This window comes from Odontesthes bonariensis, chromosome 19 (assembly GCF_027942865.1).
Source record: "Odontesthes bonariensis isolate fOdoBon6 chromosome 19, fOdoBon6.hap1, whole genome shotgun sequence".
NCBI lineage: Eukaryota > Metazoa > Chordata > Actinopteri > Atheriniformes > Atherinopsidae > Odontesthes > Odontesthes bonariensis.
The window spans coordinates 5,632,299-5,650,103 of record NC_134524.1 but is presented as its reverse complement, the minus strand read 5'-3'; the positions used below and the strand labels follow the sequence as shown (position 1 = coordinate 5,650,103).

At 44.4% G+C, this 17,805-nt stretch overlaps 2 protein-coding genes across 5 annotated transcripts in view; one reads left to right on the top strand and one right to left on the bottom strand.

The window, feature by feature from the left end:
* LOC142369435 (type II inositol 3,4-bisphosphate 4-phosphatase-like) overlaps nt 1–17,805 on the bottom strand; it is a 55,484-nt gene that overhangs the window by 29,643 nt on the left and 8,036 nt on the right. For 3 of the 4 annotated variants that reach the window (XM_075451794.1, XM_075451796.1, XM_075451797.1), the window contains 17 exons: nt 13,607–13,686; nt 11,593–11,686; nt 11,259–11,328; nt 11,007–11,154; nt 9,385–9,515; nt 9,117–9,224; nt 8,920–9,031; nt 7,400–7,565; nt 7,117–7,314; nt 5,451–5,610; nt 3,323–3,534; nt 3,125–3,248; nt 2,558–2,684; nt 2,333–2,473; nt 1,812–1,909; nt 1,592–1,689; nt 322–476 (listed from right to left, as the gene is read on the bottom strand). In XM_075451794.1, coding sequence (XP_075307909.1) covers nt 322–476; nt 1,592–1,689; nt 1,812–1,909; nt 2,333–2,473; nt 2,558–2,684; nt 3,125–3,248; nt 3,323–3,534; nt 5,451–5,610; nt 7,117–7,314; nt 7,400–7,565; nt 8,920–9,031; nt 9,117–9,224; nt 9,385–9,515; nt 11,007–11,154; nt 11,259–11,328; nt 11,593–11,686; nt 13,607–13,686 — 2,222 coding nt within the window. The remainder of the gene's footprint in view (nt 1–321; nt 477–1,591; nt 1,690–1,811; nt 1,910–2,332; nt 2,474–2,557; nt 2,685–3,124; nt 3,249–3,322; nt 3,535–5,450; nt 5,611–7,116; nt 7,315–7,399; nt 7,566–8,919; nt 9,032–9,116; nt 9,225–9,384; nt 9,516–11,006; nt 11,155–11,258; nt 11,329–11,592; nt 11,687–13,606; nt 13,687–17,805) is intronic. The other variant, XM_075451795.1, reaches the window with a different exon arrangement.
* On the top strand, nt 14,221–16,007 carry LOC142369415 (inositol polyphosphate 4-phosphatase type II-like). Its single transcript, XM_075451778.1, has 4 exons — nt 14,221–14,319; nt 14,584–14,653; nt 14,758–14,905; nt 15,956–16,007. The coding sequence occupies exons 1-4, from the start codon at nt 14,230–14,232 to the stop codon at nt 16,005–16,007; spliced, it is 360 nt and encodes a 119-aa protein (XP_075307893.1). The 5' UTR covers nt 14,221–14,229.

The window sequence follows — 17,805 nt, the reverse complement described above, 5'->3', positions numbered from 1 at the left end:
AAAGCAAAGAGAGCAACATAGAAAAAACAGAAAGATTGAACTGAAATTAAGAGGAAAGAAGGAGGACAAAGGAAAGAGAGCAACATAGAAAAAACAGAAAGATTGAACTGAAATTAAGAGGAAAGAAGGAGGACAAAGGAAAGAGAGCAACATGGAAAAAACAGAAAGATTGAACTGAAATTAAGAGGAAAGGAGGAGGACAAAGGAGAGAGAGCAACATGGAAAAAACAGAAAGATTGAACTGAAATTAAGAGGAAAAGAGGAGGACAAAGGAGAGCAAAGGAGGCCCAAAAGGAAAGAGGAAGGAGGCCGTGCTCACACCTCCTCATGCAGTCCAGCGCAGTGCTGAAGTGCTGCTGGCTGAGAGCGTGGCGCTCCCGCAGGATGGCACACTGCTCCAGCGTCACCGACATCGCCGTGCGGTCCTTGGCGCTCTTACAGCTCGTCAGCCGCACGCCGTTCACCTTCCGACACGCCTGCACACAAGGAAACACGGTCAGGGTCTGGCATCACTGCCTCAAAGAAGAACACAACCCTGCCCCACAGTCAACTCAAAAGTCTCTTTTATCTAGTTTAAGTCACGAGAAAGAAAAAGGCCCCCTCGTTCAGCTGTAAGATTTCACACATCGGTACTTATGAGCAACAATAACCTGCTCCTGACCGGGTCTGAAAATCAGGTAAATGCAACCTCAGGTGAAAAATAAAAGAGACAAAACGCAGAATCAGTGTGTGGAAAACTAAGTGAACCCTTCCTGCAAGTAGCAGCCAGCTGCTGCTGATCAAATACATCTGATTAAGTGTGAGCAGCTCTATAAAAGCAGCATTCAGGTGTGTGTTAACACGATGCCAAGGAGGAAAGACATCAGCAGCTGCTGCTGCCCATCTGTCTGGGAAGGGTTATAAGACCGTTTCCAAACTATCTGGAGTCCATCGTTCTACAGAGAGAAAGATTATTCACAAGTGGAAAACATTCAGGACAGCTGTCAATCTGCCCAGGAGTGGACGTCCCAGCAAGGTCACCCCAAGGTCAAAAACCCAAAAAGCTACATCTCAGACTCTGCAGGCCTCAGTTAGCATGTTAAAGGTTAAAGTTCATGACAGCACAAGTTAGAAACAGACTGAACAGGTATGGCTTGTTTGGAAGGGCTGCAGGAGAAAGCCTCTTCTCTCTAAAAAGAACATGGCAGCACAGCTTAGGTTTGCAAGCTGCATCTGAACAAACCACAAGACTTCTGGAACAATGTCCTTTGGACAGACCAGACCAAAGTGGAGATGTTTGCTCATTATGCACATCCATGTGAGAGACTGATGACATCACACAGAAAACCACGACTTCAACATATGCTGCTGCTGAAGCTGCTTCTACAGGCTGTTGGATCATGGGATGGACTTTGTGCATGATAAGTCGAATACAGGAAAGGTTGCTGAATAAAAGAAAATCACATTATATTTGAATCGGGTCAAAGGACCTTCCTAAGAAAACATCTGACGAGTCTTAATAAGTCTAAATAAAGGAGAGAAAATTTGTCAACAACCAGAAATTAAACAGTAAAGTGACTTTGAGTCACTCTGAGTTTTCAGAGCAACCTACCATCGCTGCGATCCACAGCACCTCCACGTTCTTCCTCTTCTTGGCCTCCACGCTGCGATCCAGAGACGCCAACATGTCCGCCAGCGACTGGACGGCAGCTGAGAATAAGAGAAGCTCGGTCAGGCATCGTTTCTGTCCGCCGCCCACTGATCACATTGAACTTTGACTCATTATAAGTTCCCTCATCCCTAAGAAACGCAGCCATCCATCAGAGCCTCACCCGTGTGAGGCAGGGCGCCTCTGAGCGAGTTACAATAAGCTCTGAGGCGCTCGCAGCTCTGCTGATTCACTCTCTCCTGCAGGGAGCTGTCACCAAACCTGAGAACAACAACAACACGTCACTGCAACATCCCAAACATCCCTACAGCGTTCAAACAGGTGATCAAACAGGTGTTCAAACAGGTGATCAAACAGGCGATCAAACAGGTGATCAAACAGGTGATGTGTGTGTGTGTGTCTGTGTGCGTGTGTGTGTCTGTGTGTGTGTCTGTGTGTGTGTGTTTGTGTGTGGCTGTGGCTGTGTGTGTCTCCGTGTGCGTCTGTGTGTGTGTGTGTGTGTGTGTGTGTGTGTGTGTGTGTGAGTGTATGTGTGTGTGTGTGTGTGTGTCTGTGTCTGTGTGTCTCTGTCTGTGTGTGCGTGTGTGTGTGTGTCTGTATCTGTGTGTCTGTGTGTCTGTACGTCTGTGTGTATGTGTGTGTGTGTGTTTGTCTGTGTGTGTGTGTGTGTGTGTGTGTCTCTACCTCTCAGCCAGACTCTGCTGCTGGTTGATCCCGATGTTGAACAGCACGGGCTCGACTCGTATCAAACCCCCATTTTTTAGTTCCTGTGGCAACGACCCGAAGGTTTCCGGGGGCAACGGGACCTTGACGACATAACTGCCCCTGGAGGAAGGTGAATACACACTGTGCTGAAGCTGCACCTTCCTTACGTATGTGTTAGCCGTGTGTGTGAGTAAGACTTCCCACCATGTTCCACTGAGCGCTGGCAGCAGGTCGCCCGGCTGCTCCGTTCTGGCCTCAGTAACGGTGAACGCCATTCCACTCAGGTCGGCCACGCCCACCTCCATGTCCTCCAGCATCCCCAACTCATCCCCTGCCGAACACAAACGCTTCATGGACATCCACGGATTGTAAGCATATTACTCTTAACTAACTGGAAGTGTGTCCTTATGGATATTTTTACGTGATTTTACAAAAAGTCCTGATTCAGCTCTTAAATCTTAAATTTTTTTTCCAAGCAGCCAGACTCTGCTCTAATCTTTTAAAGTGCTCTTGATCAGTAGTTCTCTTTCAAAGTTTTTCTTTGGACACTGGCTGCTTGTGAGGTTGGTCCTCGTCTCTGAGCATTTTCAGAGGAATGAATGTGTTTGTGAAGCCACTGAAAAAAAAGACACATAACCCAAAGGATGAACCAGTACTGTGTCCACACAGAACAGACAACTTAGCAAAGAAGCCGTTTTAAACTGGATCTTTAGGCACTTTGTTCCCAGCAGCCTGTCACAGAGACACATCAATTTGTATTTGTTTGTGTACCATACGTGCTCAGCAGGCTTTCAAACTGAGCCAGGATTCCCACAGTGTGAAGTTGTTGCAGGAAATCAGGATCCTCCAAACCTCCATACAGCTTCAGCAGGAAGCCACAGACCACCGCCGACAGCTGGGAGACAGAAGGAGACCCGGTTAGTTTAAAAAACACAGAGAAAGTTTGAAGTTAATCTGTTCCTTTCTCACCGCCTGGCTGAAGACGGCGTGGCGTCGCTGGACGATCTGCCCCGACCCCTGAGCGACAGTCGCAGCCACCGCCCCCTGCAGGACAACGAAGGTCATGGCGGCTCGAGCCTTCGTCACTGCCTCCCGAACACAATCTCTGAGAGTGACAACGAGGGGGAGCAGCTGCTCCTGCCAGGAGGAGGCGGAGGAGGAGGAGAAGGAGGAGAGAGAGGCTGGAGGGAAAGAAGAAGACCGAATATGAAGTTCAACCGACAAATATTACAGAATCAATTAAAAGTACAGCTTTTTATTCAAGCTGCAACACAGAAAAGGAACAACATCTCTGAACGAGATGTGCGCACGTTGGCGCATGGCGCATACTAACCCCAATGCGGAGGGGTTTTTGAAAATTTCTAGGGGGCGCCACTGAGCCATTTTGCTCCGCCCACACACGATACCCTTTACATACGTACGAGGTCGTCAGGGTGGACGTGTGTGCCAAGTTTCATGACTTTTCAATGATGATAAGGCTTTCAAACCACAAACGCCATCACACGATTTTCACCGCCTGGCCACGCCCACACCGTTTAGAGTTTGAAAAAGTTTCTCCATGATTTATTTCCCCCCATGTCTTAAGAGTAACCTGGCCAAGTTTGAAGTCTGTAGTATTAAATCTGTAGGACGAGTTCGATCATATGCAAAGCGTGGAATGGGTAAAAAAATGGCACCAAAACGCACTTTCAATTCAAAATGGCCGCCTTCCTGTGGACGTGGGATCATGGAGGCCTAGACTTTTTTGTGTGTCTGGGCATGATGAATGAGTGTACCGAATTTCGTCGTCCCACACGAAACTAACCCCAATGCGGGGACCATTTTTTAGCATCGTAGGGGGCGCTACAAAGTCAATGAGCCCCTCCCAAAAATATAAAGTTTAGATTCTTTCATGTCGTCGACAAATTTCAAGAGTTTTCCAGCACCTTTTGCATAGAATCGGACGGAAGACGGACGGAATAATAATAATAAACCTTACAGATACATAGGGTCCGTGCAGTTTCACTGCTCGGTCCCTGATAAAGGAGGGCGTAAACCAGGGCTATTCAAATGGCGGCCCGCGGGCGACATGCGGCCCAGAAGCAATACCCGAGTGGCCCAACTAGTGGTTCAGCCAAAAAAGCAGAGAAAAACCATGAAAAACACCGTTCGCGAAAATTAGCTCAAAATCCCTACAGTAGATCAGAATGTGAATGCAACACTCCACGTAGCCTAGCAACACACAACCAACCCACAAGGCAGCGCGTCGTTTTGAAAGTTATTGATAGAACCATGTTAGCAACTCCAACTGAAAAAGTACATCTCTCTCAACCCTCAAACGAAAAACTGACGATGAAAACCGTCGTTTTAACCCTGCCTGGGCGGACAGATACCGTTTAATTTTTCTTTACCTTGTGATGTGCTACGGTCAGACATGACCAGGATGTTACTTTGATTTCATTTCAAAATGTAGACAACATTTTGTCACCAAAATATTCTTTTTAGTATTTTAAAGTGAAAAATAGCATTGCTGTTACCTCAGGTTCTATTTATTTAGAGAAGTTTTTAATTCACTTTTTGATGTTCTTATGTCAGATATGTTTATTTCATTTAAAAAGGGAAAACTATTTCATCACCATGGATGTGCACTTTCTGTTTTAATGCCGGGATTTTTCAGGAGCGAGAGTATTGTGACTACCTCAGTTCATTTAAAAGTTTTGAAATGTGTTTTTATGCACTTTTTGAAGTGGCTGCGTTTTACAAAAATACGAAGAGGGGAAATGATGAATAAACATCACATGTTATTTCTTTATATTTGTGTTGGTTTGAAATTTGTCATCACCTCCTCCTTACTGACCGCTGAAAATGTCCGGCCCAGCTTAAGGTCTCGGTTTTAAAATCTGGCCCAACTGAATTTGTAATTGAATAGCCCTGGCGTAAACTAAGCAGCCTGTTACTGTCCTGCTGCCTACACAGAGGTGGAGCTTTTCTGACTGGCTGCTGATCAGCTGCAGGATGCATACACAGCGGTCTGATGGGGTTAGTGATGAAGCCGCCTGCTGCAGCTAAGGCACAACAGAGAGAACCCAACTCTCCCTTTCGGCTGTTTAAATCATACCGACGTCAGAAACATGAAAGAACGTCCCACCGGTGTTCTGAGATCTGGTGTCGCCTGCGGATTCCTTCAGCTCATGCGGGCGGCGCTCTCTCCCCTGCAGCCGGTCGACCATGTCGATGATGCAGTTGAGACTTTTGGCCACGTTCACCCAGGCCCTGTCCTGCACACACACACACACACACACACACACACACACACACACACACACACATCTGTGTAACATCTGTAACCAGAGATGGGACCCATCTCACACATGTGCAAGTCTCAAGTAAGTCAAGTCACCTTATTATTGCAGTTTTACCTGCAGAATCTGATCTTAATAAAGTGAAAACACAAGATATAAGTAACTGTCAGTAAACATCATTGGCCAATGTGTCCAACCTGTCCACCCCGTATCATATCAAGCTAACATTAGCTAAATACCGACTAGGCTAACAGGATAATATTAGCTAATTTGACAAGCAGTTACTGGTCAGAATGGATCTTCAAATGACGAACAAAGTTCAAAGTCATCTGGCTGTCTGAGATGTTGATGCCGCATGTCTTGCACTGTGCTGTTCGTCTTTAGCCTTCAAAATGGTAATTACGAAAGCCGAAGACAATGACTCTCTGTCCCGCTGACATGTTGATGCATATCTGCAGTTTATTCTCTCCAATAAACACTTAACCCTCCTGTTGTCTTGCGGGTCAAAAGTGACCGACTACCATGTTTAGCTGTAGAAAAAATACCTTAAACTATCTTTTTCCAACTTGAAATGTTATGACTTTTCCTAAAGGGAGTCCATCATTAGAAAAAGTCACACTTTATTTTTGTTTATGTTTCCATGTGGGCTGTACACCACTAGGGTACAAAGATTGTCTTTTGGGTCATTTTTGATCCGTGAATTATAAAAACATTTAAACACCAGAAAAAAGTTCACTGTTTTTTTCCCCTTTCAATATAATTAATTCAGAAGTAATTACTTCACATTTATATAATAGCAATAATAAACCTTTATTATGTAAAAGAAAACTGAGAAAACAAGAAAACTGTTGGTCCAACTGACAGTTGGTTTGTGGTAAAAAAAAAAAAGTGTAATCCTGAAAACTGGTGATTGTCTTTTTGTATTGTGTAACAAAAAATACATGATAAAAAATGTATTGAATTGAGTTGAATAGATAAATAACAGGTGGTTTCATCATACAAAATAGATTTTGGATTTAAAATTCAATTAAGTTGCTTTATTTTGGGGCTTTGGTAGGGCGGCTCATTTTTTACCCATACGACAAAGAAAAGGGGAGTAAACACAATGTTAAGACCGCACAAGGGTTAAGGTATGTAGAGAGGGCATGACTGATTGACAGGGTAGTGATCCAATCATGACGCCATTCTCAGCCTGCGCTCCTACCGGGTAATCGATATTATTTTTTAAATTAATTTATTAATTTCATATTAAAACTGAAAACATGAACTGAATAACACTCAAGTCATTCAAGTCATCGTGTCTCAGGTCAAGTCAAGTGCCGAGTCTTTAACTTCCAAGTCCGAGTCGAGTCTCAAGTCTTTTATTTTTTGTCAAGTCACAAGTCATCAAAACAGCGACTCGAGTCGACTTGAGTCCCCATCTCTGCCTGTAACATACTGTCACAGTCAGAGCGAGCTGCGGCCACACACACTCCAACTTGCCCACTCCTCCTCGTCATACTCCGAGTCACGCAGGCTGTCGAGCGGCGACTGACTCTCCTCAGCGGCGGGCGAGTCCTCGCAGAGCAAACCGTTGCTGTGGACGTGGCTGCCGCTGCAGTCCGAGGTGCACTGGTTGTGGATCGCCAGCAGGGCGCCTTTAACCAGCTCGTCTTTGAGCGCGTGGACCAACTGCTCGATCTGGGTGGGAGGCACAGAGAGGCCGCTGCAGACGTGTGTGAACCCAAAAGACTGGTTGCTACCTGCGCTCTTATTCCCTCCTGACCTGCTGCGTCAGGCTGTCCAGGACCTCCTGCAGCCGGGCGGTGTTCAGCTCCAAAGAGACGGAGAGCAGCTCCTCGGCGAGCCCGAAGATCAGAGGCAGCAGCTGGGCCACGCTGGCCAGCAGCTCCCTGGCTCTGGAGCTCTCGTCCTGAGAATACGAGACAGACCTGGGAGGGAGATGGGTCATAAATGAGGAGAGACTTCAGGGAACTAACAGCAAACTCTGACACATGTTAAAGGAGCCAATGGCATGAAATTTTCACTTTTTAAGGTTGTTTAACATTAATATGAGTTCCTCTAGCCTGCCTGCGGTCCCCCAGTCGCTAAAAATGAGGATAGACCTAAACCATGCAATGGAAATTATTCTCCACCTTTGGTAATGTGACCATGCAGGTGGCCTGATCGGGAAAGCCGCCGCTTATGACGTCGAGGTTGTTTCCCCCCAGAGCCCATATATGGCTATGCCAAAACTGCCTTTCCCCGCCCACAGCTCTTTGCCCAGCTCATTGCTCATTGCCGAACGTCTGAAAATGAACCCTGGATCAGTACCAACTCTCTTTGGCCCAACTACAGACCTCGGACAAGTAAGTAATTTAACGCTCTATAATTGTGTTGCTTTCCTGTATGTACAGTATAGTTACATAGCTTGTTACCACAAGGAAGTGTCTGTATCGTTAGCTATGCAGCTAATAGCATCAACTGGGCTGTGGGAGGTGTTTGCATGCCCATGAGATGGTTAGCTCGCTCATTTTAGACCAAAACCCCCTACTTCAAGCTTCCTGAAGAACAATGAATCCACAAATTCAGTGCATTTCATCAGGATAATGATTCATTCATGGTTCCAGAGTCAAAACGGTCAGTCTGTCTGTCGTTAGCTCTGCAGCTAATAGCTCAGTCACTGTCGCTACTGTAACGGTAAATAGGATGAGGTATGCGAGTGGACACCTCATTTACTGTAACGCCAGTGTTGTGTACTTATTTGTTGTTTTGATAGCCGTCCTGCTGTTGGTGTTATGGCGCGCACGATATCTGCCTTTCCCTTGATTGAAATGACTAGCTCTAGGTGCATCTTTGCAAACCAGAGCAATCTTTGCCCCGCCTTTCTCCTCCTAATTTGCATTTAAAGCTGCAGACCCTAAACAGCTCATTCTGAGGATCCTAAGGAAAGCTCATTTTTGGGACTGGCTGTAATTCTTCACCAAGGTAGAATTTTTGGGGGAAAAAACTCAAGATACAGTATTAGGGGACCAAAGCCTATAAAAATATATAAAAGCCTCCATTTATTTTCATGCCATGGCACCTTTAATATTTGATCATATCTTCATCTTTTCGCTGCAGACCGACTGACCCAAACAATTCCACGAAACACAAAGTATTTGTGTGCTAATCTACAACGCTGCGCCTCTAATCCAGACAGAGCAGAGATTACAGAGATTAACCGACACCAGCCAACAATGGAAGAGTGTAAAAAAAGAGTGGAAGAGGAGTGAAAACGTCCGAAAGGGAAGGTGAGGAGGTTACCCTTCCGTGTAGTGTGTGTGTTTGCTGAGAAGTCTTTTCAGCCCTCCGTGTTTGAAGGCGTGGTGGTGATCGGCCGCAGCACCGAACGTGATAACCTCATACCAGACACCTTCTGCAGAACGGGTGAGAAAGGTGCATGAAAGAAACCCGCAAAAGAAGCAGTGATTGGAGGTGGAGAAGCAGGTGGTGGGCGTTACCCGTGCTGCCTGGGCTGGTGACCTCCATGCGCTGCGAGTGCAGGTTGGTTGGAACAAACTGCAGGTGTCTGTTAGACTTGGTGCTGCTCGATTTGAAGCAGGAGGAGGCTGTTTGTACGAAAAAGATGGACAACTATCATATAACTGTTGTGCCAGAGATCAAAATAAATTTAAAAAAAGGCAGAATTCTGTTAGAACCATCATAAAACTCTGCTTTTTTTTAATAATATCTAAGAATTGGCGCCACATGGCCGTAAATTGACCTCACCTGAGAGTTTGTCGATCTCAGCCAGCGTTTCCTGATGAAGGCCGATGAGATGGTTACAGTGTTTGGTGACATCGTGGCGGAGCCCGTCCCAATGGGGCGAAAGCTCACCAAGCTCCTCGAGTTCCAGGATCCTGAGATGATTAAAAACAGACTGTTAAAAGTGTTACTGTCAGAAACACTCCAACCAACCGACGCCTGAACCGTCGCAAAATCCCGGAAAGTTGGTACAACAAGAAATATCCAAATGAATAACGAAGCAACAGGCTCGGAAAACTGCAGCCAGCAGCATCGGGAGGTCAGAGGAAGTCAGGATGTAATCGGACGAATCATCACCGGTGTCACAAAAAGGTCTAAAACAGAGATACTCATTAGTGGCTCCTCAAGATTTAATTGGCGGCTCGCACTCGCATAGTAGCTTATAACAATATGGTAACAATAACAATACATTTTTTCAAATAACACACAGCGAATACTGCACAGTATTAAGAACTTTTATTAAGTTTGCGTTTTTGTAGTATTAAGTATTTTTATTAAGTATTAATTAAGGCTTAATGGTGTTTCCTGAAGGGGGCTTTGTTAAACCTGGCAACGCAGCCCGCTTAAACCACCGTCACACTTGACCGCAGAGCACGCTAGCTCCTTTAGCCAGCGCGAGATGCAGGCACAATGGATCGGTCTTTAATCAAAAAAGGGCAAAAACCAGCACAAAAACCATGCTCATCCTGAATGTCTCACTATGATTACAACATCAAACTACAAATACAACATGAAGAAAGTCAAGGGCTGTGTTCGAGGGCCTACTTCTCCTACTACTCCTACTAACATTAACTTTTTTTAAGTTCCCGGATGCATACTAGATTCTCCGAAATGTTGGGTATGCATCATGAGGTTACTACTCATACTCAAACTACCCAAGATGCAACGTAACGTGACGTCGCAGATCGTCATTTCCTGTCAAAACGGCAGTTTCAAGCTAGCTACAACGAGGGTAGGTTCACTTCCTGTTTTCAAAACAAAAGCAACAATTGTTTCGTAATGGCTTTCCCTATGATAAAAGGCAACGGGTATTTTATTTTGTGAAAATAACCGGAAGTGCGTTGCTCACTGCGGCTAGCTTTAGTAGCGCCGAATTCGTGGGAACAAAATTGTAAACAGCCGGTATTTTGGCAGGTTTTCAACACGTTGGGGATCTAAACGACTACTTTCTCGCCTGAAAATGTTTCAAATGTTGCTAAAGTTTACAGAGTTTAGAGCTTAAGTGAAATCAGCTTCAGGCCGGCTGATTTCGGCTCGGGCAGGAGCGAAATGCATTGTGGGTAAACGCTCTGCATACTGTCTGATCGATGAGTATGCAGTATGTAGTCTGTAGTAGGCGGTTTCGAACACAGCCAAGCACATGCACGCCAGCTTCCGCTCATCCCAGTATTAAGGTAAATGTGGTCTTAATTGAAAATGTATTGGCTGTGTTGTTTCTTTTTTGTGGGATGTTTTATATGTACAAATGCATATTTGCAAAAAGGGACTTTAGTATGTTGTCGTAAGTGGCTCTTCCCTTGATTTTGCTCCGCCAATGTGGCTCTTGTGAGAAAAATAGTGAGTATCACTGGTCTAAGTGAACATACCTGTTCGTGTGCTCCTGAATGAGCGCGCTCAGCAGCTGTTTGGGTAAAGAGAAGGAGAGCGGCGTCTCTGACATCTGTTCCCGCACCAGCAGCCACCTCCGGTCCTCCGTCTGAAACCGGTACACCTTACACAGCTGCGCACACAGTGCTGCACACACACGTGCGACACAATGAGAAAGGAAAAGTCACGCAGAGGGTTTGGGTTAGGGGGTTAGAACATGTAGTACGTGTAGCTGTAAGTGTGCGTCTCACCCGCTCTCATCATCGGACTGTTTTCTTTGTCTTGGACGGAGCCGTGAAGCGTGTCGCACAGAGCAAGACACTGTGGCAAGACAAACAAGAAACGTGTTTACACCTCTTGTACCAACTATTGTGTACTCTCTGCCTCTTGTCAGTTTCCTGTGATCATACTTGAACCCGACAAACAAAATCAAACGGCGGTTTTGATAAAAACACGACCGTGACTCATTTAAACATCCAGAAAGTGACCAAGAGGAAACCACGAAGCAAAAGTGACAGGATGCCACCTCTGCAGTGTTTCACACAAGCACTACAGGAAAGAAAACAGCTGAGACTCTTTCTCAACCTTGTGTTCAGGAGCAGCTTTATTCTCGCTCTCATCTTGCATCTGCAGCCGGGACACCTTCACCTCCCCGACCTCGTTCACACCGTCCATCGTCCTGACAAAAGAGACGAAAACAGAGTGAGGAAAGCTTTCTTTATGCAGTTACATCATCTACAATGAAACACGTTCGACTTCCTCTCAATGTTCCTGCTCACTGAAAAAAATTTGAACTGGGAGGTAAAACTCATTTTTACACCAAGTGAGGAAGACATCGAGAAAACTGACTGGAAACAAGATAAGGAACAAAACAAAGACACTTGGAAACAAGATAACTAACAAAACAATGTAAACAGTAGTGAGATTAAACTAATTGAAACAAGATACCTCATAGGATAAAGATAAAAAAAAGAAGGTACTTCAGAGAAACCTAAGTCAAAACAAGATAAAGCCCAAGACTAAATCAACTGAAACAAGATACCTCACAAGACAAAGTAGACGAGGAAAGCTGGAAAGCAAGATAACCGCCAAGATGAAGCAGACTAGAGAGTTAACTGGCAAGAAAAAGCAGCCAAAACAGGTTAGCAGCCCAAGACGAGGCCCAAACAGCTTACAGTGCACTGAAAGACGAGCAAGAACTAGAAAAACTGTAACTCGCAGGACAAAGTGAGTTAGAAATGAGCAAAGGAAACAAATGAAGCTGCACAGTTAACTTTATCTAAGACTTAGAAAGTTACCTTGAACAACAAATAAAATATAAAAAGATAAAAAGCCGGTTAACTAATAAAACCAATCGTTAATTAATCATTTAACGAGCTAAATAACATAATAACTACAGTAGGCTGACAGTGGATAAAACTAACTGCAAACTAAATAAGGCAGATAATAACTAGAAGGAAAGACTAATGAGAAAAGATGGCTGCAGTCAAGCTAACTAGTAGGATAAGTGAAGTAGAAACTAGATAACAAGGGAGATTAACCACACTAGAAAGATAACTAACAAGGCAGACCGACAACAAACGAGAGGAAACTGGCTAACAAACCAGCTGAGTGTTCAGTGACACAAAGATAACGATCAGCACAGAGTGGGGCATTAACAGCAGGCTGCAGAAAGTTGACACAAAACAACTAACAATGAAAAAGACGACTAGCTAAATGAAATATAACCGGGAGAAAACAATGAAGAAGTCTGACGAGCGAGACGAGTTTATAAGAGACTTAATAAGTACAGAGAAAAGCCACCTGCACCCAAGATAACTAGCAAGGCAGAGCTGTGAACCCTACCGGGAAGACAAGCAACACAACAATAAAGACATGTAGCATTACAAAACAAGGTGATAGCATCAGCAAACATGCTTAGAAACAGACCAACACTAAAGAAATTAGAAGGCACGATACACTACAGAAATAAACCCAGAAGCACAAACTATTCTAGCTCAGGCTCTGCAAACCTGTGCCAGAGGAATGCATCAATCATCAGGCAGCTGGATGCAACATGCCAGGACAGAACTGTGCACCGTCTGCTTACATCTCGTTTTCTCCCTCTACGTGTCTTTCTCCGTCGTCATACTTTCAGCCCCGTCTTTCTTCTGCCTTTCCCTTTCTTTTTTAATCTCTTTAATACTCTCCGTCTGGCTCTCTGAAGGTGTTGTGATGCCAAAACAGGAAGAGAGTCTTTTTCCTCACAACTTAAGAGGCTGGGCCACATGCTACCCTCTCACTTCCTCTTCTGGTCGCAGGTAACCAAGCAACAGCCAATCAGCCACCTCCTGGACCTTTTGAAAGCCTTTATGACGTGCATTTCATTGACTTCAAAGAGCTTCTTCAACAAGTAATAAATAAGGGAGTACACAGAGGTCATGAATGGTGAGTATTTACAAATAGGGTTGAGGGATAATAGAACACAGGAAAAATTAGTTTTTTAATTATTTTGAATGTGTTTGGGGCCGTTTTCCCTGATGATACAAGATGTGACAGTAAAATGAAAGAGGTGACAAACATCTACAGCAAAACGATCAAGAGTTCAAGGTGAGTTTACCTGAGGCTAAGAGAGATGTGAGGTTCCTTGGCCCCGAGCAGATCTCTGATGGAGAAAGAGGTGAAGCCCAGAAAGCTCCTCTAAGACAGAAAGGGGAGGAGAGCGATGTCAGTGATCATATAAAACAGGGGCTGTGTTCGAAACCGCCTACTACATACTACATACTTGCATACTGCATACTCATCGATCAGACAGCATGCAGAGCGTTTACCCACAATGCATTTCGCTCCTGCCCGAGCCGAAATCAGCCGGCCTGAAGCTGATTTCGCTTAAGCTCTAAACTCTGTAAACTTTAGCAACATTTGAAACATTTTCAGGCGAGGAAGTAGTCGTTTAGATCCCCAACGTGTTGAAAACCTGACAAAATACCGGCTATTTACAATTTTGTTCCCACGAATTCGGCGCTACTAAAGCTAGCCGTAGTGAGCAACGCACTTATCTTGTTTCCAGTCAGTTTTCTCGATGTCTTCCTCACTTGGTGTAAAAATGAGTTTTACCTCCCAGTTCAAATTTTTTTCAGTGAGCAGGAACGTTGAGAGGAAGTCGAACGTGTTTCATTGTAGATGATGTAACTGCATAAAGAAAGCTTTCCTCACTCTGTTTTCGTCTCTTTTGTCAGGACGATGGACGGTGTGAACGAGGTCGGGGAGGTGAAGGTGTCCCGGCTGCAGATGCAAGATGAGAGCGAGAATAAAGCTGCTCCTGAACACAAGGTTGAGAAAGAGTCTCAGCTGTTTTCTTTCCTGTAGTGCTTGTGTGAAACACTGCAGAGGTGGCATCCTGTCACTTTTGCTTCGTGGTTTCCTCTTGGTCACTTTCTGGATGTTTAAATGAGTCACGGTCGTGTTTTTATCAAAACCGCCGTTTGATTTTGTTTGTCGGGTTCAAGTATGATCACAGGAAACTGACAAGAGGCAGAGAGTACACAATAGTTGGTACAAGAGGTGTAAACACGTTTCTTGTTTGTCTTGCCACAGTGTCCTGCTCTGTGCGACACGCTTCACGGCTCCGTCCAAGACAAAGAAAACAGTCCGATGATGAGAGCGGGTGAGACGCACACTTACAGCTACACGTACTACATGTTCTAACCCCCTAACCCAAACCCTCTGCGTGACTTTTCCTTTCTCATTGTGTCGCACGTGTGTGTGCAGCACTGTGTGCGCAGCTGTGTAAGGTGTACCGGTTTCAGACGGAGGACCGGAGGTGGCTGCTGGTGCGGGAACAGATGTCAGAGACGCCGCTCTCCTTCTCTTTACCCAAACAGTTGCTGAGCGTGCTCATTCAGGAGCACACGAACAGGTATGTTCACTTAGACCAGTGATACTCACTATTTTTCTCACAAGAGCCACATTGGCGGAGCAAAATCAAGGGAAGAGCCACTTTTACGACAACATACTAAAGTCCCTTTTTGCAAATATGCATTTGTACATATAAAACATCCCACAAAAAAAACAACAACACAGCCAATACTTTTTCAATTAAGACCACATTTACCTTAATACTGGGATGAGCGGAAGCTGGCATGCATGTGCTTGGCTGTGTTCGAAACCGCCTACTACATACTACATACTTCCATACTGCATACTCATCAATCAGACAGTATGCAGAGCGTTTACCCACAATGCATTTCGCTCCTGCCCGAGCTGAAATCAGCCGGCCTGAAGCTGATTTCGCTTAAGCTCTAAACTCTGTAAACTTTAGCAACATTTGAAACATTTTCAGGTGAGAAAGTAGTCGTTTAGATCCCCAACGTGTTGAAAACCTGACAAAATACCGGCTGTTTACAATTTTGTTCCCACGAATTCGGCGCTATTAAAGCTAGTCGCAGTGAGCAACGCACTTCCGGTTATTTTCACAAAATAAAATACCCGTTGCCTTTTATCATAGGGAAAGATGTTATGATACAATTGGTGCTTTTGTTTTGAAAACAGGAAGCGAACCTACCCTAGTTGTAGCTAGCTTGAAACTGCCGTTTTGACAGGAAATGACGATCGGCGACGTCACGTTACGTTGCATCTTGGGTAGTTTGAGTATGAGTAGTAACCTCATGATGCATACCCAACATTTCAGAGAATCTAGTATGCATTCGGGAACTTAAAAAAAGTTAAAGTTAGTAGGAGTAGTGGGAGTAGTAGGAGAAGTAGGCGGTTTCGAACACAGCCTATGTGTCCCGCAGACTGTGGTGGGATCACCATCCTCTGAGATGATTGGGTTAGTTTATCATCATTCCCAACAGATGTCGACCCCACAACAGCAGCACAGAGCGAGCTCAAAGCCATCGAACAGACGGCCGACTTATCGCTTAACGTGAGATTCCATGAAGAAACTGCGCCCACTCCGGCTGCCCAGGATGCACCATCCACCAGGTGTGGTGTTCTCCGATCAGAGTCGGAGCCGATAAACACCCGTGACTACTCCCGAGTTCTGGGACTGAACTCATGGTGGAACAAGTCATTTAAAATTCCACTCAAAAGCCAAATGTGAGCGTGTTTGGGTTTTTACGAGCTCGTCCACTGGAAGTTGGACAAGCTCTTTGAATTGGCTCTATATGAATGAATTGGATTATTTTGTAAATAATTATGATTACAATGAATTGAATTCCAATTGGCTTGAATTGGACTTTATTATTTAAGTTCCTTCAATCAATCAATCAATTCAACTTTATTCATATAGCCCTTTACAATAGCCAACTGGTACTCAAAGTGCTTTACAACAGGATAAAAACAACAATACATAAAACAATACATAAAACAAAACATAAAACAAAACATAAAACACGATTCAGAAATGGTGAAAGTGCTAAAAGTGCTGCAGGGCATTAAAAGCTTTCCACAAGAGCAATAAAATGAATTGAATAAAATTTGTATAAAATTAAGATAATTACAAAAGAGCGGATAGAATGGATGCATAGTGGCCCTAATCAGAGTTCGAACGCCAGTCTAAAAAGGTGGGTCTCGATTTAAAAAGGCCGAGATCAGTGATGGTGACATTTGTTGTATTTGGCGCTAAATAAATAAAACTGAATCGAATTGAATTGAAAGTTGCTGCTCGGTACTGGTTCGGTAAGTTATAGCTTTGCAGAGGGTAAATACTGTGTTTAAAAAAACTGTTTAAACGTGTTCCTTTTGGTGTAAAAACAGCAATGATCTAAAAGGTGGACTTAAAGGAAGAAGCCTGGAATATGAAAGCTGACTGTCACAGAGCGAGCGTCAGATCCAAAGTGATGGAAAACAAGCTAATCAGTGTTATATATTTAGTCATTTGTGTGACTACATAAAGCTAAACACACTGTAACATGTACATGACAAGACTTTAGAAAATGACCTAATCCAAACACACTCATGAGCTCATCTCCACCTGGTCACGCACCAAAAAGCTCCACAGCAACGGCACTGAAATCCCTCTGCTGCTATGACGATAATCAGAAGCTCAGAGGATTACCTTGACAAGTGAAAAGCACTCAAATATCACACACACACACACATGCAACCCAACACACTGAAGTGAAACTACGTTGAGTGGGACACAAATCTAAAAAGCACCAGTTCCTGCTTCTGAAATGTTCATATTTACTGGTTCTCACGAGAAGAGTCGGAAAATTGTCAGAGTTTTGGGCTGCTGGTCACAAATAACGGGGACATCGTGGATATTTTACAGAAACTTGTCCCACACACATGCTAATCCAGCATTTCACAGCTTTTAAGAAGTGAGAAATGGTCACAATTCTAACAGTTTGCATGCGCCTGAGGTGGCATCCCGTATGATGTCAGACATTTATAATCAGATTTTAGAAAAGAAAGCTTAGTAACTGTAGGAAATGGAGCAGGTGATATATTAAAGTGATACTCCGGAGTAGATTCAACCTGGGGTCATTTGAACCGTGATATCCAGCCAAGTAGCCCACCCGCAGTTTTTTCGATATTGGCTGAACATCAGCTGAGTTACTGAGTTATCCCGAATAGCTTTGTACAAGGGTTAATGGATCCTGGTCCGTATCTCCAAAATTACCACACTAAAATCACATGCCATGACACCAAACTTCTACAGTAGTACAAATATGGTCTGTACTCACCAAACGATGCATTTGGAAGTTTGAAAATAGTCCAGGAGTTTATTATTATCAACACAAGCCTAATAGCTTCTCTGCAGCTAAAGCTGCGTCGACGTCACTTCAGAGAGCTGGGAGCTTCAAAGTAAGA